Source organism: Balaenoptera ricei, chromosome 19 (genome assembly GCF_028023285.1).
Source record: "Balaenoptera ricei isolate mBalRic1 chromosome 19, mBalRic1.hap2, whole genome shotgun sequence".
Classification (NCBI taxonomy): Eukaryota; Metazoa; Chordata; class Mammalia; order Artiodactyla; family Balaenopteridae; genus Balaenoptera; species Balaenoptera ricei.
In genome coordinates, this window is record NC_082657.1 from 62,549,122 (window position 1) to 62,569,661 (window position 20,540).

Sequence of the window (20,540 nt, forward strand, 5' to 3'; positions counted from 1 at the left end):
CACTGCCACTGCCGGGGCCCCGGGGACAGGGCGGCGTCCTGGGGCGCCCGTGTCGTTTGGCCCGGGGTTCTCCGTGGCCAGGGTCTGGGGAGGACGGCCCGGCCTGTGTCCACTGCCGCGTGTGCTGGCGGGAGGTGCCCTGTGTGCTCACCACGGTCCGCGGATCCCGTCCTCTCACCTCACTCCCATCTGTCTGTCTGTCTGTCTGTCCGAGCATGTCGGGTCGGCGACGCCCCCTCTGGTTGGCGAAGTGGTGGAGGTGTTTCGAGGTGGTGCCTTTTCCACTCCTTTTTCTTTGGAGACGCTTTACCTGTATCCTGGGTCAGAGGCGGGAGTGCGTGGAGGGCACCGTCACCTCTCGTGTGCTGGCGCCCCGCCAGCGTCGGCCTCACCGCGCTGCTTCCCGGCGAGTCTCACAGGCCCTCCTGCAGCCGGTCCCGCTTCTTCCTGGCTGTAGCCCGGGTTCCCCAGGGCCCCAGACCCCCAGGAGCCCGGCCGTGGACGCTCCGGGCCGAGGCCGTGGGCCGGCAGAGCAGCAGAGGGTCCGTGTGCCTCGTGCCCACGAGGGCGGAGTCGTGGCCAGGTCTGGAGTGTTTAGCGAGGTCCAGCCCCCAGGATGGAGCCCCCCAGGGTTTGCCTCGGCAAGCAGGGACCTCGCGCTACCTCCCCTTCCCCGTGCGCGGCAGCGTCTCGAAGGAAGTCGAAAAGGTCGTTCAGAAGGCGGTCGCGTGTCTCCAGGTAATGGAGCACTTTTTGGAGCTGGCGGGTGTTCTGGTTTCCTGGCAGCGTCTTACTGTTCTGTGTCAGGGTCCCCTGTGGTGGTAAGACTACCCCCCAGGAGATCCTCGACTGGCTTTTTTAACCCGCTCGAGTGGTTTCTGTCGGCGGGCTAGTTGGAAGCGAGAGCTGCGTCTTCACAGGCCGGGTCATTTCCAGGACACCTCTCGGGACGGAGTGGATCGGTGCAGTCAGTCTGGGTCTGCAGACATACTTTCTCTCACTCAGCCTTTCCTTGGACACGGCCTCAATCTCACCCTGAGTCAGACGTCAGCATTTTGTAGGGTCACCTCCCTGATCAGAAGGCAGCGTTCTAGGCCTTGGGTCACAGCGAGTTGTGATTTCACTTCTTTTGTGATGTAAACATTTTTTTAAACGTTTCAAGTTTCATACAGTTTCTTGGAGCCACAGACTGTTTCCTGCTATTAATCTGAGTAGAAAGAGCTGAGGGAAGGCTGGTGGCCCAGCGCGCGTGCAGGGGTAGCTTCTCTGAGACGTGAAGGGGAGAACGTCGGGGTACAGAACCGTCTCTGCGTGTTGCTGTGCTGCTCTCACCACACCGCTGGTGTCTCTGTTTCCCGCGCAGCGCGGTGCCCGGGCGTCGGCAGAACACCATCGTGGTGAAGGTGCCCGGTCAGGAGGACAGCCACAATGAGGACGGGGAGAGCGGGTCCGAGGCCAGCGACTCTGTCTCCAACTGTGGACAGTCAGGAAGTCAGAGCATCGGCAGCAACGTCACCCTCATCACCCTGAACTCGGAAGGTGCGTCCTCGACGCTGCTCCTCTCCTCCGCGTGGACGGTAACGGGTGTGCCGCGGCTCCTGAGCAACTCGGGCTGAGACTGCGCGGGTCCGTGACACGTGGCCTGTTCACTAGTAGATGTGACAGCGTTGTACGGTCTGCACACGGGGGGCCGTGAATATGGGGGCGCTGCGTTCACGGGGGGCCCACTAGCAGTTACGTGTGGATCCCTGACCACATGGAGGGTCGAAACCCCCCACATTGTTCTGGGGTCAGCTGTAATTTTTTTCCCTGCTTTTTAGAAAAGTAATATATGTTGTTTTTGAAAGATGATAAGATATGAAAATGACAAAGACAGTACAAGTAACCGGAGACATTCGTCATCCAGAGATCTCTAGAAATCTTCTGGGCTTTTTCTACGTTAACATACACGCTAGGTTTACGATTTTGTAACTCGCTTTTCCCCATTGCATAGTAGAAATCTCTCCACGTTAATACAGATTTACATAATCGTTTTCAGTCAGTTTTGCTTATTGAATCTGGTTCTGGAGGCTTTGTGATGATGGACAGCTGTAACTTGAGAGCTGTCGGTCGGCTCACCTGTCTGACCACAGCTCTGTCCTGTGTCTCTGACGAGGGCCTCACGCAGACTCAGAGGGGCTGCACGTCCAGGTTGAGTCCACGCTGCCCCTGCCCACTGTGATATAGGGGGAGCGTCCTCTCTCCTGCTGGGTCTGGGGTCCACTCTCACCTGGCTCTGGGTCCGGGTGGCGGCCTGGCATGCCCTCCAGAGGGTTCCTGCCGCCTGGCAGCTTTGTCCTTCTCTCGAGGGCCGAGTCGATGTTTCCCAAAACAGCGCGGAGAGAGAGGAGGGAACTCGGGCAGATGTACCATCGTGTCACCGAGTCCTCAAGCCTATAATTTGTTAACTAGGAAGGGCGGAGAGGTGTTTCTGCTTCTCCGTCTGAGTCATTGATTTTTCCTAAGAGCACAGTATAGATTTTTCTACGAAGATTTTCCCGTTAGACTTGTTACCACATCTGAAGCATTGAAAACATTTTCCTTAAAACGTCATTCACCTCTAACAAAAGTTGCTAGGGTTGAGATGGCACAGCAGGGCACAGAGAAAAAGCAAATTGGGCAACTTAGAAAAAAAATTGAGGTCTAATTTCCATTCCATAAAACTGACCATTTTAAAGCAGACGTGCCGGTGGGCTTTAGTCCATTCACAGAGCGTGCATGTCACCCCTATCTAATTGCAGGGTATTTTTACCACCCCAAAGAGACGCCACAGCAGTACCCCCATGCTCCAGCCTCCAGCCCTGCCACCTCTGATCTGCTTCCTGTCTGTGGGGTTGCCTGTTGTGGACGTTTCATACGAGTGGAAGCACGTGGTGCCCTCCCTTTGTACGTGCACCAGTCCTTCATTCCTCTTTATGGCCAGATGGCGGCCCGTCTAAGTGTGTAGATAGGCCACACTTTGTTTATCCGTCACCCATCGATGGACGCTGGCGTTGTTCCCACTTTCTGACTGTCACAAACAGTGCTGCTCTGAACGTTTATGGGTAGGTTTTTGTGTATGTTTTCATTTTTCTTGGGCTGATACCTGGGAGTGGAATTGCTGGGTCAGGGCAGCTAGTCTCTTTACTCATTAGACTTGAGGAAACGAGGGGTGCTCCTGACTTCATCTTAGTGGATATCGAATGAAAATTACATCTGCAACAATTGCAGAGAAAGCTAATTGTTCTTATTCTTTTTCCATGTGGATTTTGGGTAAATACTCCTGTAGGTCTGGCTGTGTACTTTAGGCCTAGTTTGTTTGGTTTAAACGGCCTCAGCTCTGAAACATGACATTGGATAATTTGGGGGGAGTCTGGGGTTATCATAAGAACAAAAAATGTCATCTTTTAAGTTTGTATTCCCTAATGTGATCTGATTAATGTGAAATATATTTCAGGGGGGACTGCAGACTGACTCTAATGTGAGCTTACAAAAAGGGGTCAAAATTTGAGCTTATTAGTATTAAGATCTGTAGGGAAAAAGTACAGGTTTTCTGTGTGTCTGAGTGCAAGCTTGCTGCCACTGTCCTCGGGAAGGTGTCCCTCCCCACCCCCCGCCCCCACCCCGCAGTTCTATGTCCTGAGAATGTCAGGTTGAGCTACCTCGGTTGGCACGGGGTTTGGGAAGATGGAACAGAGACCGCCGGTGTGTGCACGTAAATGTGGGCAAAAGAGCTAATCTGCGAACGTCTCGCACTGGCCTGTAGTGGCGTCATGTGGCCAACATCCTGTGACATTTATGCAGCACTGAGAGTCGGATTCGCTGCTTCCCTCCTGCGTCCTCCTGGGACCAGAATAGCTTGCTCGACTGGGGAGCGTCCAGTCAGCTAGTTCCTATCAGAGAAATGGGGGTAAGATGTAGGCGCTGGAGGGCTGGAGGCTCGGCCTTAGGTGCAGTCATCTTGCTTCCTGATAAGAGCCCAGGGCTGCACGTAGACAGATGTTCTTCTCTTCTTATGAAAGTATTTCTGTGCCTGATTGCAGAGAACCACAGAGTTTCAGAATGGCTATTTCTTAAGAAGTCCGCATTGTCTGCACGAATTGGCATGCCGTCCCCTAGCAGATCTTTATTATACTGCAGAGGTGCCAGGGGATTTACCCGTGCGTTAATCGGCAGTTCTGGCTGTCACGGCACCACCTCCATTTGGATCAGAGAAACGCTGACTGTGGGAAGCAGTGAGCCGTAGGCTTCTTTCTTAGCTCTTGCCCTTCTCTTCCCTGGCACAAGGTCTTCGTTTACCCCGACCTTTGGTAAGTACTGAAAGTGTGTGGGGGTTCATCGTTCAAAGATTAAGCTGGTGAACTGAGTCAGAGAAACAAATAAGCCAAAATGGACCAAAAATGGGATCTGTTCATTAATGAAGGGATTTAGTTAGATTCTTAATAAAGAGTTTTTAAATTCCTGCTGTTTATGCATTTGATAATTCTTACAGAACTTGACTAATCCTGCATGTAAAATGTTTGGTACTTGCCTTTAACAGGGAAGTACTTCTGTTATAATTGAATTATTGTCAGAAATCAGCCTTGTGTATGTTACAAAGCCCCGAGTCAGTGAAATGATTTATACGCACATATTTGTGATGTGCTGGGGTGGGGGGCAGGGCAGGGAGATAAAGTCTGGGAGGAGCAGGTGATTTGGGAGGGTTGTCAGGCACAGCAGGGGGCACCCCGGGGCATCTTCTCCGGGGTGTTGCTGGGCTGTGGGCTACGAAACAAGATCAGTACAAATAGCTGTGTTCACGAAACTGCAGCTGTACGTGTGCTGAGGAGGAAATTTAGCCAGAAACATTTCTTGAGAATTTGTTCACATAATTTATTTTACATGAACTTTTCTTAACACAAATTCTTTTTTTTTTTAAAGCTTTGTTTTGATGGGGACCATTTTTAAAGTCTTTATTGAATTTGTTACAACATTGGTTTTGTTTTATGTTTTGGTTTTTTGGCCGCAAGGCATGTGGGATCTTAGCTCCCCGACCAGAGATCGTACCTGCACCCCCTACATTGGAAGGCAAAGTCTTAACGACTGGACGGCCAGGGAAGTCGCTGCATAAATTCTTTGTGTATTTGGTTGGTAACACTAAAACGCATTTCAGCAGCCGCCATAAGTTGGCTGCTGACAAGAGCAGGGTTACGGAAGAGGATTAGTGTAACAGCGTCAGTGGGTCTCTGTGCAGGACCCCGTAGTGAATGGTCGCTGGTCCCAGATCAGAGAAGAGTGGCTGGGGGGTGGCGTCACAGCGTCCCTCGCCGAGTCTCGGGTCGGCACGTGGGACCCAGCATAGGGACACCCGGTCTCTGCCCAGCGCTCCCGCTCTTCCTGCCAAGTTCCTTGGACACCCGCTGTCGTCGCAGTTGAGCTCATGATGACTGTGCTCAGCGGGCGGGATTCCCCGGAAGAGGCTGGGCTCCGTCCGTCCGAGGTGTGGCCACGTGGTTCTGTGGGATGGGCCCAGCCTCGGGGGACGGAATCGGCTGCAGTGCCGGAGACGTTGTGTTTTCCCTTTCCCTACAGCATTATCCTGTGTGTAACCTAACCCTTTCGAATTCCCAGTTTAAAAACCCCAAATTGTCAGTCTGTCCATAGCTTAAAGATGTCACGTCAGTCCCAAAGAAGCAGAGGTGCTTGGGCTACAGGCACACAGTTTACTGTGTCTAAAGCCAGGAAGGCAAGCTGTCAGGTTCTGTGGTTGGTTGGAGTGTTACCGATTCACTGCAGGTGTCACCCTTGAACGAGGCTCCCAGTCAGGGTGTAAACACCTTAATTCAGAAGGGCTCAGAAACAGGCGACAGCTTCTAAGGACGGAGTGTGATCCATGCTGGGAGGCGGCCCACAGGGCCTGCTCTGGAAAGCCTCCTTGAGCCCCTTCCCGGGGCCACTTGGTCCCCCCGACCCCCAGCCCGCACCTCACATGTGGAGAAGTTCTTAACCAGCTTGGGCAGCCTTTATAAAAGCCCGATGGAAACTCAGCCTGATCCCTGCTCGGGGGGCACGAGGTGTCCTCGGAGGCTGGCCCGGAGGTGCTGGAGCCGGCCTCGAGGACCTGACCTCATGTGACCCATGGGCTGTGTGTGGACACCCCGTTCACCCCAGAGCCTGCGTCGTCACCATCCCTTGGGTGGAGACTGAAACGCCTCCCTGGTGGTCCCCTCTCCTGGCCGCAGAGACCGAGCCTGTTGTGAGTGACCGCTGAGGGGGACCGGCGCCCGGGGCGTCTGGGAGCCGAGGCAGCAAGGGTCCGAGTGGCCCATCCTGGGGGCCCTTCCCTCCATCACAGCTGCCCGCACAGGACTCAGAGGCTTCTGGGGCCCCCTGGACGGAACACCGGCGTCTTTGGAGAGAGCCCGGCCGCTGGGTTGGGCGTGGTTCCGGGGTGGCATCTGGAGGGCCTGGTGACCTCCCAGCCTGCACGAGACGCGTGCAGGGCGTGCAGACTGCTGTCGGAGGGCTCGCAGTGCGCCCTTTGCTTTGGAGGAGTGGTGACGCCTTGCGCCGCGTTTTCTCAGAGTCTTGAGTTGCGGTAAGGCATGTGACGTCCTGGCACGTAGGAGGCGCGGAGTAGATACTGTCTTGTCTTTGCCCCACGCGATTAGCTCCATACTTGGGAGAGAGGGACGCCCACGCCTAGGCCCGGGCCCAGCCGAGTGGCTCGGAACCGAGGCTCCCTGGTGTCAGTGGGCGTGCTGGTGTGTGCATCAACTACCTCGGGACGTGTGCCTGTGCGTGTGTGTGCGTGCATGTACGCACGTGTGTATTCCGTATACACACATGTATGTATGCATGCGTGTCAGCGGGTGGGGAGCAGGGGAGGCATGACACAGGCAGCTGCTTTTTCTCTATGTCAAGTTGGCGACCCTGAGACTGTGGTCATCCTTTTCATCTTGGGGCTTTCTCCTGTTCCTTTCATTTTCCTAGAACTAAAATAGACCCTCAAAAGAAATATTTGTATTCTGAACTGTTTGGTAAGAAAGTTCAAGCTACTGCTGAAGGTTTTTCTTTGAATAGGTTTTTTAGCAGTGTCAGTTAATTTAATTAAAGATTTAAATGATTGGAATAGAAAGCAAGTTTATTTTTCTTATAACCCAACTGGTAGTTTTTAAATAAAGCCACTAGAATCTATTGTTTCAGATGCCAAAACTGGACCAAGCTATTTTAGTAAAATAAATATATCCTTTCTGAATTGTCAAAAGGCGAATTTCTCAAATTTCTCAAATATTTATGTGGGCAGGTGCTCCGTCTTGTTTTATATTTAAAAGACATGATTCATTGTCACTGGTGGGAAGCTGGGCCCAGGCTGGGCTCGGGTCCGGTCAGAGGTGCCTTGGGGCTGAGTCAGCAGGTGTGGCCCGCGCACCTGGGTGAGGATTGTGCGCCCGAGCGTCGGGGCCAGGGAGCGCGGAGGTGCTGCCGTCTCCCGGGAGTGCCTCGATGGAGACCGTGCAGCCCTGGTCCTCCCTGCCCCCGGAGGGGCCCCCTGTTCCCACGGCAGTGGCTGTGTCGGTCAGACGTGCTGCAGGCTGTGTTTCTTGTCTGCCTAGCTCGGGCTTCTTGCTGGTCAGATGACCACACACACCTGAGACTCACAGCATGAAGGAAGTTAGGTTGTAGACAGGTTATAAAATGCCTTCCAACATTTTGAGGTGTTTGAAAGAAACTTTCTGGACAGTTCCCTATGTTACCAGAGATGTTTAAGCCATTATTTTCTGGAGTGATAGGGAGGGAAAATAGTTAATTTTTAGACTAATTTATTTTTTGGGGGGAGCAGTATTCCCTGAAATAATATCTCCTGTAGGAATTTAAAATGCCATCTTTCCTCCTCCAGAATGTCCTGGTAATACTCCTGGAGGCCCGTCTGCCAGCTCTGGGGCTGGGCGTTCGTCCGTGGCCACGTGTCAGCGGGGAGCTGGGCGAGGAAACAGCCCTCGCGGGCCCGCGGAGCCCGTCCCAGTGGCTATGCGCCCCCTCCCGCTCACGGTGGCCAGCCGGTCGCTTCCTCACTGAGCCCGTCCGGCCCTTTCCATGTTCTCGTCTGCAGCACAGCTCGCAGAGATCATCCATGAAGACTGGGGAGTTTCTGATCAGTCTGAGGATGATTATTCTTTACGTAAAAATGAGGCTTGGCTTTCCTTTGTGAACTTTTTCATTCATTTAACGTGGTGTTTTGCCTTCCTAAGAATTAAGTTTAATAGATGAGGTCGCTTTTTCGTTCCTTCCTCCTGGATCAGTTTGACAGTGTCTGCCTTTACCCATGTGTGCCCCCCGCTGTGTGCGTGGGACGGCGTGGTGTGGCCCCGCCTTTCTCGGTTGTCGCTGGAGCTGGGAGGCTGAGGCTGTCCCGGGTGGCATCTGCAAGGAGGGTGGCCCTTTCTCTGGTGCATCGCTGTTGGAGCAGTAGGGCCAGGTCTGGGGCTTGGACAGGTGGGGCGCTCCTTGCCCCGGCCAGAGAGACGAGGCCCCTTGCTGGGGGCTGGCAGGACTCTGTCCCTGCCCCCCAACCCCCAGCCCCGCAGCTTCTGGTTCTGTCGTGGTGCATGTGCGAGGGCCCTGGCGAAGAGGGTGCTTCCGGGGCTGGGGAGCCGAGGAGGGGGCGCGTGTGCGGGCAGCCCCTGGGGAAGCCGGCTCTCAGTTGGAGTCAGTGGTGGAGAAGCCGAGCCAGCCTCCCTCTTGGACGGAACGGCCATCCCGCCACCTCCACGCACGCTCAGCGTCACTTTGATGAGACGTTGACTCACGGTTTGGAAAAGGATGCTGAGCTCCTGCCCAGCGTTTACTTTGCTTTAAAGGTATTATCTAAACGCGGGAGCCGGCCTTGTAGAATTCATGATACTTGTTCCTGAGAAAAGCGCAAGGCTCTCTGGCCCCGTGGCGGTTGGGGTGGAGCCCGCAGCCCACTGTCCTTGTGCCCCACGCGGCGCCCCTCCCGCAGCGGCCTGCCCCTCCCCTCCCCTCCCACTCCCCTCCCTGTCCCTCCCTCTACTTGCTTCGTGGCTTGATGGCCGCAGGTGGAGGGAGGGTGGTCCTTCCACTCTGTTTGGCGTAATTAAGCCTGTGATTCTACACTCGCTGAGGGTTTAGATCCTGAGCACTAGACCCAGTGCCAGGCATAGAGTTGCCCAGTATCTGTAGGTAAACTAATAAACTCCCCAGGAGTTGGAGCCTTCTTGGCATTCCAGGGGTGACTGAGAGCGCCTCTAGAAGTCGCTTCCCATCCACGTTTAGATCACGTGTCCACTAGCTTTCCTGTAGGCAGGTAAACGTAACAGGTGGCTGCCGGCGAGAAAACTGCACGTATCCGAGCCTGTGCTCGTAGCTCTCCCTCTTCACTTCTAAACCATCCGTGTTCCTGAGAAATGATTCTTCTGACCTATCTCTTATTCCGAGTTCCAAAAATCAGGTTTGTGATTTGTTCTCTGTCCTTAGCTAAAGTCAGGAGCTCAGCCTCCCCGGCCCTTCCAGAGGCCGCCCCGGCCCAGTGGTGACGCGGTCGTCCTGATGGGGTTGCAGAGCCTCGCCTGGCGTCGGAGGACGTCGTGTGACTCAGGAGCCCGGCTGGGAGCCGCTGCCTGTGGCGTGGCAGGGCAGGGGGTGCGAGTCACAGACCGGCTGGCCTCTGGGCCTCGTGCTCTGCTCCAGGCCTGCGGCAAAGCCAGGCGGGGCTGGCTGCCCTCTGTGGGGCCTTCTTTGCGCATAGAGGCCAGAATGTAAATATCAGGACATTTCAAAACAAATCGCCTGAGAAATCTTAAAACAGTGATGACCCTGGCTGGGACACGACTTAAAGGCCCGCTGGCCTCCGCAGGAAGCTGGGTCCCTCTTAGAGGTTCTAACTCTCCCCCTTATCGCCGCCACCCCCCACCCCCGCCCCAGCGCTGGTGCTTTCAGGGGCCGCCTCTCACACCTTAACTTGCCTCCACGTTAGGATCAGAAGGGAGCGTTTGGAAAGCGGCCAGGTGTCCAAGCAGAGTCAAGAGTTCTCTTGATTTGTGATCATAAGTGGAGTTTCCTTTTGCCAAAGGATAAGGCTTTTTAAAGTTGATGTTTGTTTGACAACCGTCAAGCCCTTTCACACACAGGGTCAATCCTGCAGCTCCTGGCAGGCTGTGACAGAGAGGGAGGCTGGGCGGGGGGCACTGGCCCACTTGGTCAGGGTGTAGCCGGGAAGCCCAGTGCCCACTCTGTGCCTCCGAAATCGTCCCTCATCCCAGACGGAGCCGGCGGGGTGCCGGTGGGCTTGCAGACAGGGGGTCTCCCGCCTCTCCGCCTGGGCGGGAGGAGCGCCAGCTGCCCTCTTTCTCTCTGTGGGCCCACTGCCTGTCCTGTGAACGCCCCGGGCTGCCTCGCTGGAGGTAGAGAGAGCGGGGGGAGTCGCTGGAGCTCACCGAGACCCCTCTCTCTTGCAGAGGACTACCCGAACGGGACGTGGCTGGGGGACGAGAACAACCCCGAGATGCGGGTGCGCTGTGCCATCATCCCCTCCGATATGCTGCACATCAGCACCAACTGCCGCACCGCCGAGAAGATGGCGCTCACGCTGCTGGACTACCTCTTCCACCGCGAGGTGCAGGCCGTCTCCAACCTCTCGGGCCAGGGCAAGCACGGCAAGAAGCAGCTCGACCCCCTGACCATCTACGGCATCCGCTGTAAGTGCGGCCGCCTGTGTCTGCTGCCACCCCCGTCCCTCGTGGGAAGGCTCCGCTGGCGGTGGGTGCAGCGGGGCGGGACCCATGCTGCCATGCTGTCAGGGGGAGGGGGCTCTGGGTCGGATCTGGTCACGGAGCCAGGAGAGGAGTTTGTGGATTGAACGTTTCCTTTAGGAAGGGCTGCCCAGGGCCTGGCCTGCGGCAAAGACACCGGGGAGTGGGGGCCTTTCAGACCCTGGCCTCCCCTGACCTGGGGCCGCCCTCGAGGAGGGAGGAGGGGTAGAGCCGAGCCTTCCCTGCCCTCCGTTGACAGCGGCCTCTCCCGGGCTTCCCAGGGGCACAGGCAGGCCACCCGCCTCGTCCCTGTCCCAGAGGGCTGGGGTTCTGGGCTGCGCTCGCTGGTGGTGGCCGGGGACCTCGTCACGCTGAGCTGGACCCCCCGCGTGCTGTGAGGGTGGCGCAGGCTGGAGTCGGTCGTGGCGGCATCGTCCAGGCGACAGCTGGAAGGGGTGCGGCCTGCCCGCTTCCTTCTCGCCAGCACCTGCTGGCCTGATCTCACCTGAGAGCCCGCCCGACCCAGAAGGTGTTCGACACGGCTTACGACAAAGACACGAAAGAAGCAAGTAGGCTTCCAGCAGAAGGGTTAGGTGGCCACGTCTGAAAAACCTGGTGCTGGAGAGCCGCTGCGGCTGGCGTGAAATTTAAATCTAAGTTAGCAAGACAGAATGGAAAACAGGTTACCCAGAGTTCACCATCTCACAACAGAGAAGGGGTGCCATCCTGCCCGGGGGAGCTCGTTGCTCACACAGAGCTCTGACGGCGATCCCCGGGCCTTTGGGTGAGGGGCGGTGAGAAGCAGGGAGAGGAGCTCTCCAGGAGCCTTCACGCACAGGGCGGAGAGGTCTTTCCTGCGTCTGCACGCCGACCTTGGTGGAAGCTGGGGTGTGGTCTGGCTGCAGGTTTTCCTGACAGGTACTCAGCAGGGCGTCTGGTCCCTGCCTCACCCCAGGGGGCTCGTCCTCCTGGTCCCCAGCTCATGGCCCCGGCCATTCCGAGTCCCCGTGTGTGTCTCGGAGCCTGGGAATCATGTGGGGTGGCTCCTGAGAACCCACCCGTGGGACACGCTGAGGTCAGCCCTCGGAGGGGAAGAAAGCCGGGCACGGTGGGCAGAGCCCGGGCCAACTGACAGATGCGTAAGGACTTTGCCGTCTGTGTTCTAGGCTTTGTGAGGCCTGGGTCGTGCCTACCTGGCTCTGAAGGCAGCCGTTCTCACAACGCGGACCGATGGGCGTGACCGTGTTCCAAAAGAATGTTGCTTTCATGGCAGGCAGCGTCCCCGCTCTAGAGCACGGTGCCAGCCGGGACCCTCACAGCGCGCCGGCTGATGCCAGGGCTTCTGGAAACATGAGCCGGGATGTCAGGCTTGGCCTGAGGGTCACCTGGGGGCCGCCATGGCTGCTGCGTGTTGCAGGGGTCACCGGTTCTCTAGGCAGCGGGTGGTAGGTTTACTGCCCCGAGCTTCTGAGTTACAAGCCGGGTGGTCGTGCTTACAGTGGAGCCAGCGGTGGGCTGGAGAGTGTTTTGGTGCGAGGCCGGCCTGCCTGTGTTCTCTCGGAGGCTCCTGTGCCTGGGAGAATGGTGGGGGGGGTGTCTGGGGGCTGGCTGGGAGCCGTGCGGACAGCTGCTGTGTGTAAGCAGCCCAAATCGCCCTGTACATTTAGCGTACAGTTTTTTCTTTTTCTTTTTTTTTTCTGAGTTTTTGGTCTCGCTGTGCAGCATGTGGGATCTTAGGTCCCCAGCCAGTGATCGAACCCATGCCTTTTGCATTGGAAGCGCGGAATCTTAACCACTGGACCGCCAGGGAAGTCCCTACAGTTTCTTTTTCAGGCAGGGGAAGCCTGTGGGTGTCCTTAAAATAGAGGAATTCCTGACCCAGAGAATGTACATTTGCCACCACCAGCCATGCCCACCTTGCTGTGGACAAGGCTGGACTTAACATTTCTCTTTTCTGATTGTCAGAAGTATTTTCCTCCCTTTCTTTTTTAAGGGAAAAAAATCAGCATTTTGAAACACATAGGCACTTCTTCTAGCAAGGGAACAAAGTTACTGAGGGAGAGAGAAGTCGTGCGGTATGCCACCTTCTTCAGGGTTCCCAAGGGTTGACGGGCCTCCCAGAAATTTGGATAAGCAGCCGTGTAGCTTGTGTGCTCTGTGCAAAAGTAGATCATTATTGTAACTTTAAAAAAATTGGCCATGCTTTCATAAGGCATATGACCTAAGAATGTAGCAGTTGCCTTTTTCCCCCTCGAATTGAGAATGTTATAGCCTTAGTTCTTAGGGTTTTTACCGGTGGGTCGCATAGGCGTCTGCTTAGGCTGCGGGACACGCCTGGCTGATCTGATGAGACCAGAGGTGAGGTGGGCGCGCTCCCCAGCGTCGGCAGGTCCTTGAGGACGTCCGTGAGCGGGGCGCCGACGTGCTGAGATCCCACGAGCCCCCCAGCAGCTTGGGCGCAGATGGAGGAGTCACGTGTCCACGGAGGACTGTCGTCGGGTCAGTCCCCCGGGGCAGACGGTGCTGCTGCCGGGGCTTCACTCGCGTGCGGCGGGCTGCCTGAGTGGCCCGGGGCTGCCGTACCGAGCTCCGCCGACAACACGGTGCCCTGTCCGGGTCTGGGGCCACGAGGCTGAGGCCACGGCGCCGGCAGGGCCACGCTGCCTCCGAGGGCTGCGGATGAGTGTGTCCTGCAGCGTAGCTCCAGTCTCCGTGGCCGTCGTCAAGCGGCCGTCTGCTCCTGTGTGCGTCTGTGTGTCTCCTCTCCTCCTGAGGGCAGCAGTCATCCTGCACTTAGAGCGCACTGCACTCCAGTGTGACTGCATCTGCAGTTACTTAATCACGTCTGCAGGGACCCTGTGTCCAAGGGAGGTCACGCTCCCAGGTCCTGGAACGGACGTGAATTCTGGGGGACACTTCAGCACAGTACGCAGGGCCTGGGTTCTTTGGAACCTGGGCGATCAGGCTCCTCTGGGCCCAGCATGTGTCTCTGGGAGCTGGGAGGAAGTCGTGGTCATTGTGGGCTGGTGGCGGGGCGGAGCCTGTGAGAACGGAGGCGAGTGGGCGCCCCGGCTCACAGTCACCTTGGAGCGGCCGACCGCGGCCCCCGGGCTCTCCTCATGCACCGAGGAGCGGCGTCACTCACGGCGCCGTGCCCAGCGCATGGGGCTCCCCTGTGTGGGGAGAGGGGGCCAGCCTGGCTCTGTGGCCGGGACGCTGGACCCCGCGGTGCCCACACGGGAGCTGAGACCGTCACTTGAAGAAGTCAGTTGCCAGCGCTCAGGTTTCTACTTCCCTCTCCCTGGAACTTGAGGCTATGTTAGCAGTGCCCTGGTTTTCATTCCTTTGTGACCGATAAGCCCACCCCACGCCCCTCCGCAAGGACACAGGATTACAAGCCCCCTCGTGGGGCTCACATGAGAGCCGGGAACCACCAGTGTCAGCGATGGGCGTTCTGGAAAGGGGGAGGTGGCCAGCAGGGACGGGACCCCGCTCAGATCTTCGGGGGGCGCCCGGGCAGCACTTGGGAGCAGCGCAGGGCCTGCCCGCTGCTTCGTCTCCCCGGGCTGCTGGGGGGCTACGTGGCTCGTCTGCGGAGGAGACCGTGTCCAGGCCGCGGGGGGGGGGGTGCCGCCACCTCCTCCCCGGCTCCCGAGCGTCCGGCCGGGCGCCCCCTGCTGTCCGGGCAGAGGGAGGCGCTGCTGGGCTTTCTGTGGCCGTTTCTTCTCCACTTGGGTGGGCGCCGGAGGCCGGAATTTTAAGGCTGGTTCCCACTCCTCACTGATAACTCGGTTTGGAGCTGAAGTGAGGAGATTGACTTCTTACTTCAGGAGGTTTTCTTAGGAGCATCAAATGACTGGAGATAAAATGCTTCAGCAAGTGTGAAATACCAGTTAATTCAAAGTAATCTTTTTATCACTCATTGTAAGAGGTTCCTCCTCCTTTCACTCAGCTGAGGTTGCTCAAGGCTGGCAGAAAAGTTGAACGCCTTTAGCAAAGTCAGAGGAAGCCCACCCATGAGGCTCCTGGGGCGGAGCCGAGCCCCCTGTGCCCTCCTGCACCACGCTCTCGGTGGGGGAGGCATTGGTGCTGCTGGCGCCTTCCTTAGTGTTTCCTGGCAGCCTTCACGGGGGCATTGGCCATCGAGCTGGAGTCTTGAGTCACTGTTGGAAGGAACTATGTAATAAGATGTCTTAGAAGAATTTTAAAATGGCTAATGCAGAACTCTACGAATGTACGTTTTTTCTTCGAAGGATGTAAGCCAGGTTTTGAACTGGCAGATTGGTTTTACAAAGTTGAATTTAAGTATTAACGTTTTCGCTCATTTCTTACGTTTGTGTGCCCACGTGTGTGTTGTATATATTCTCTTCTATTACTAACAAGCTTTGGAATTTTGCATGATCTCATTAATCCCTAGAGGCATTCGGAAGGTGTTTTTCTTGTGTGGGAAGGCATGAGCGGATCTGAGGGTGGTCTGCAGGGTGCCCTTCTTTATTGGAGCAGGTACCTAATGAGGTGGTTGGATACGTGTGGTCACCACTTCTTTGCCTGTATTTGGGCTCCTCTGTAGCTGTAGTGGGTAGTTGGCTCCTCCTGTGACTGTACAGCTGTACTTAGTGGTCGGGTCCCCTTGTGACTATACGGTTCTTGTTCTCATAGTTGGGCTCAGTCAGTATTTGAGTTCTGTGGTAACTACAGTTGGTAGTTGGGTTCTCTTGTCACTCAAGTGGGTAACTGGCGGGAACTTTGTGAGCCCCAAGCCTGCATCTAGAGCCGTACCCGGCATGGAGCCGGTACTGAGCCGGCTCAGTAAATGTTGCGATGACTCCAGTTAGTTTAGAGATGACCTGAAAACCAGCAAAGAGGTGCCACCTCCTTATGTGCTTCCTTTTCTGCAGGAGGACAAAGTGGGGCTGAGACGTCACCTTGCAGTTCATCTTCTCTCTGATCCTGTAAACCCTGCCCCTCCTTAACTCAATTTCTTTTTATCAAGGTGACAGACATTTTGGTTGTCATTCTGTTTGGAGTCAAAAATGCCTTAGGCTTAGGTTCACAAAAAAGTTAAGTGTCTTTCCAAGACAAAAGAAACTTAATACAGTAGTTAAGAAAACAAAGACTTCCTTTGTTTTGATTATTCCTAGGGTCTGTGCTCTCCACAGAGCAGAGTTTAGGGATTGGGCCTCAAATGATCTCTCAGCAGACACTCCAAACTGGATGCTCTTCGTAGCCAAAACAGCAAGTTTTCCAGCTGAATCTTTTTATTATTAAATTTTTGAATTTCATCCATTTATTTTCCCGTTAATCTGCGAAGCTTCATGACCAGCTAGAAAGGAGGTCACCCTGTTGAAAAGCATTTTTTGTGGTTCCTGTGTTCCTGACCATTACTCCCTGTTGATTCAGCACAAGGAAGAGGTGAAGTGGTCCAGTGAGAGGTGGGCGGGCTGGCAGGGAGGGGTCTCCATTTGCCACCCGGTTTCCTCCTTGCCGGTAAGGGGTCTCAGATGCCCACATCACGCACTGAGAGCTCGCCGTAACGCAGGGGCGGACAGCGTGGGTGCCAGAGGGCTGCTCCGCCCTCTGCGGCCAGCGGTTCAGTGGAGGTGATGCCCACTTGGCTGGGCTGGGCGTGCGGTGGGGGCCCCAGGGAGTGGATTATGTCCGCCCTTAGGGAGTTTCATTCTGATGGAGGGAGGCAGATGGAGAGGCAAGGGAAGTTCCGCAAGCCTCAGACTCAAGTAGCAGTGGAAGAAAGTCTTCAGATGAGTTGTAACCAGCATTTAGACAACAAATGCGTAAGCATCTGTCATGCGCCTGGACATTCTGGGCTCTCGGCAGGCGTGGATGAGGAGAGCAAAGATACCTGTGTTTGTGGGGGAGGCGGAGTAAACGCCATCAGTATCTAAGTTCTCTAAAGTGTTAGAGCGCCGGGACAGGGGTGGCGGTGGGAGGACCCTGGGGTGAAGTGGGCTGGTTGAGGGGAGGGTCCTGAGCTCATGCGGGAGCCGAGACTTGAGAGGAGGGAAGGAGGCAGCCAGGCAGGCGCGAGCAAGGAGGAACAAGCTGGTGTCCTGTCTCGGCCTCAGGACCTGAGAGGCCGCGCGTGAAACCAGGGTGGACAGTTGGGGCGCGGGGCCTCCAGGACGCTTGTGGGAACCCTCACCTCCAGCTTGTTGCCCGACTCCATCTGGTGGGGGTGGATCACGTCAGATAGGTTAAGGCTGAATAAATGAAAAGCGATCATTGCACCCGACAGGTAGGCCTGAGGCGGCTCTCGCCCGTCACGCTTCCTGTTGGCGCTGCGCCCTGACCGCCGGCCGCGCGGAAGGCCCGCGCCTCACAGAGCCTCCCCTCGGGTGTGTTCTTGCAGGTCACCTCTTCTATAAATTTGGAATCACGGAATCCGACTGGTATCGAATCAAACAGAGCATCGACTCCAAGTGTCGGACGGCCTGGCGGCGAAAACAGCGAGGCCAGAGCCTGGCCGTCAAGAGCTTCTCCAGGAGAACCCCGTCCTCGTCCTCGTACGGCGCCTCAGGTACGACGCGGGGTGGCCCAGGCAGGTGGCCCCGGGGGCGGTCAGTGCGAGAACCATGGTTCTGTGCCCGCACGTGCCCTGTGAGAGGCGGGGAGCCTCGGCCGGACCCCGAGAGGCTTGCGTGGCAGTTGTCTAGGTGGAGGGCATCCTGGGCTCAGCTGTAGCGGCAGGAGCCGGGCCAGGACCACCTCGGACGCCGCCCTGAGCGCTGCTCCCTCTGCCTGGGGGGTCAGCACGTCGCTGACTCGCTGTCACTGTCACCATCTGTGTGGCGCCTGCAGGTGAAGGCTGGGGTGAAGCCTAAGTCGTGCTCGTTACTGCCGTGGTGAGGACGCAGCCTCGGTTATACTCATCCTCAAGATAACGGGAAGCTCTTAGGCTTTCTTTTCAGGCATTGAAAGGACAGCTGGGAAAGTTCGCCAGGAGTGACAAGGAGACCAGCATCGCTTGTCACCGAAGATGTCTCAAAACGTTGTAACGGAAATGGTTTTTTAACTCCTGCAGACGCTCCCTTGCCAGTGGCTCTCAGGACCTGAGCCCTGACCGGGGTCGGGACCGGGATTCAGGGGCAGCAGTGGGCAGGGTGGGCGGAACTCTCGTTCTGGAAACGCTGCAGTGACAAACCAGGTCACCTGGAGTCCTCGCAGGTTTATGAATCTTTCTGAGCCAGACCGCAGGAAGCGGTTTTCCTCGGTGGTTTGGTGGTTATCGGACACTTGGCCTTAACTTGCCATGTGAATCATGCAAGCTGGGGGTGGCCGACTCTCGTGGGCCAGACAGGTCATGCCCCGAGCAGAGCTTCTGTGCGGGACCTGCATTGAAGAGTCTCTCAGTGAGGAGTCTGGCCTTTCTGTCACCACCAGGATTCTGTCATGGGAACTTAGGTAGCAGTTGGGGGCCCGCTGGGGGTGGCTCCTTGCCGAACCGGACTGGCTCTGTGGTCCTAAGAGGGTAGGCGTGGGGGCTGTGGCTCCAGGGATGCAGGTTTCATCGTGGCCGGGGATCTGCCGTCTTACCCCGGGGCCGCCTGGCCAGCACGGCCGTGCTCAGTGCCGGTCCCCATCAGATGAGGCGGGCTGTGGAACCCGCGTCCCCACCTCTGGAGGTGCCCGGGACACGTGACGAGCTGACTTGCAGGCGGGCCGCTCGGGATCGTGTTCAGTTCAGATCCTGCCTCCGGGCGGCGGTCTGAGGCTGGGCGTTGCCAGCCAGCACCTGCGTGAGGCCCCGAGCCTGTCCGGACCACGTGGGAGCAGGAGGGTGCTGGGTCCTGAAGCTGTGCTTGGGCTGCTGGGCCGGCCACCTTGCATCCGCTTCTGACCTTGTGGTTGGGGACTCAGGTGGCCTTTGCCCCTCAGGTCTGATCTCCATCACGGGCTGGTGATGTCATGCTTTGTCTTTACCCTCGCTCACTTGTTGTTTGTTTTTCTTCCAGTTATTAGTGTTTCTTTCAGTTGAATGACAGTAATTCAGTTTAATGGTAGTCATGTGTCTTCAGTTCCTCTGTTTTTCTGTCCATAAACACGTCAGGGTTCCTCCTAAGAGGCTGTGGGTTTGGTTTTGGTTTTGTTTTTCTTTTTCTTTTTGGCCGCGTTGGGTCTTCGTTGCTGTGCGTGGGCTTTCTCTAGTTGAGGCGAGCGGGGGCTACTCTTCGTTGCGGTGCATGGGCTTCTCATTGCGGTGGCTTCTCTTGCTGCAGAGCACGGGCTCTAGGTGCGCGGGCTTCAGTAGTTGTGGCGCACGGGTTTAGTTGGCAGGCGGATTCTTAACCACTGCACCACCAGGGAGGTCCCCAGGCTGTGGGTCTGAGCAACTCTCAGTGCTGCTGTTGGTCCCGTGGCCTCTTGCGGGTGGCGAATGGCCACCATGAGGGGCTCTTCAGTGCCGTGGCCGGGCAGGTGCTGAGCCTCAGGACGTGTGTCTCAGAATGGACTCTGGCCGGCCCCAGTGGCTTGGGAAGGTCCGCAGGCTCCAGCAGCACCGTCCATGGCCAGAGTGATGGGTGCTTTCTCAGGAGCAGGGGGCCCTCTGTGTCGTCCTGATGGGCCAGCTGCCTTCTGGGCCTCGGAGGACGGACGCCGTGGTGCCACCTGGCACCTTGCTGCCTCCGCCCACCCGGTCTCTGTGCCTGGGTTGTGCAGCAGGGGGCACCGCGTCGGGGCGGGGGTCAAGGTGCACCTTTTTAAGGAGCACTTGAGGGAGGCCGACACCGTCGCACCCGCTTTCCCTCAGGTGCTGTATGTCTGGGAAGCACGAGGGGCGAGTTCCGGGCTCTGGGACGGGTCTGGACTGCTCTCGGGTGGTCCGCTGGAAGCCAGAGGGCGGCCCCTCCTCGGGCGCTGGAGCCCTGGGAGTTTTGAGGGAAACACGGACCATGTTCTTCTTTTATCAAACTCTTTTGGAAGTACGTTGTTCTGTAACTTTCTGTTGACTGGATATTCTTCTACTTTAACGCACTGCCTACTTGGCCCAAACTCGATACAGCACAGGGTGCTTGATTAAAGGGCCTCTGGGATGTCGTCCTTGTTCTTCCTGCGGACTCGTGGCCTGACCCAGCGAATCTGGTCCTTAAGGCTATTCTGGTGACAGACATAATCCAGGAACATGTAATTTAGCCAGGATTCCGTTAATTTGGAATTGGTAGTAATTCCAGCTGGAGTTGTCATGTTCTCTTTTGAAGTATCAGCAGACAAATGCTACAAGGGAGATTCTGAGCCGAGGCTGGTGTATTTAAAGCTGAATTAGTACTGCCAATTTGAACACAGACCACAACATCACTGGTTTTCAAGGGATTTTTAAAATATCAGTTTATTAAAACGTTTGTATCTCACACTGCTGTCTGGCCACACCGCGTGAACTTTCATATGTGCTTGAGTTTAAGGTGGCTGCGTTTTACTGCGTGAACCTCCGCCCCCAGCGCTTTTCCCCACAGCTCTCACTGGGGAGCACCCGTGTAGGGCCCAGAACGTTAGGGTCGCAGAGAACCAGCTCCTGACTGTGTGTCTCTCTGGACATGGGGGAGCGCGGCCAGTGGGGCGAGGCCTTTGAGGGGCTGCCCTTTCCGTGTCACTGCCGGGGACTGTGGTCCTCCCTCGGCGTGAGTCCTTGCCTGGGGTCACTTGCCGTATCTCTTGGATTATTCTTGACCACAAGCAAGTAACAGATGCAATTTTTTGCACTGCACTTTGATGTCAGTATTGATTGTAAAACATAGATTTAAATTGGTCTTCACGTTG

At 56.5% G+C, this 20,540-nt stretch overlaps 1 protein-coding gene across 9 annotated transcripts in view; it reads left to right on the forward strand.

Moving 5' to 3' along the window:
- Positions 1–20,540, forward strand: part of BANP (BTG3 associated nuclear protein) — a 103,083-nt gene that overhangs the window by 51,093 nt on the left and 31,450 nt on the right. For all 9 annotated transcript variants that reach the window (XM_059904757.1, XM_059904764.1, XM_059904760.1 and 6 more), the window contains 3 exons: positions 1,364–1,539; positions 10,476–10,715; positions 17,137–17,304. In XM_059904757.1, the coding sequence (XP_059760740.1) occupies positions 1,364–1,539; positions 10,476–10,715; positions 17,137–17,304 (584 nt within the window). The remainder of the gene's footprint in view (positions 1–1,363; positions 1,540–10,475; positions 10,716–17,136; positions 17,305–20,540) is intronic.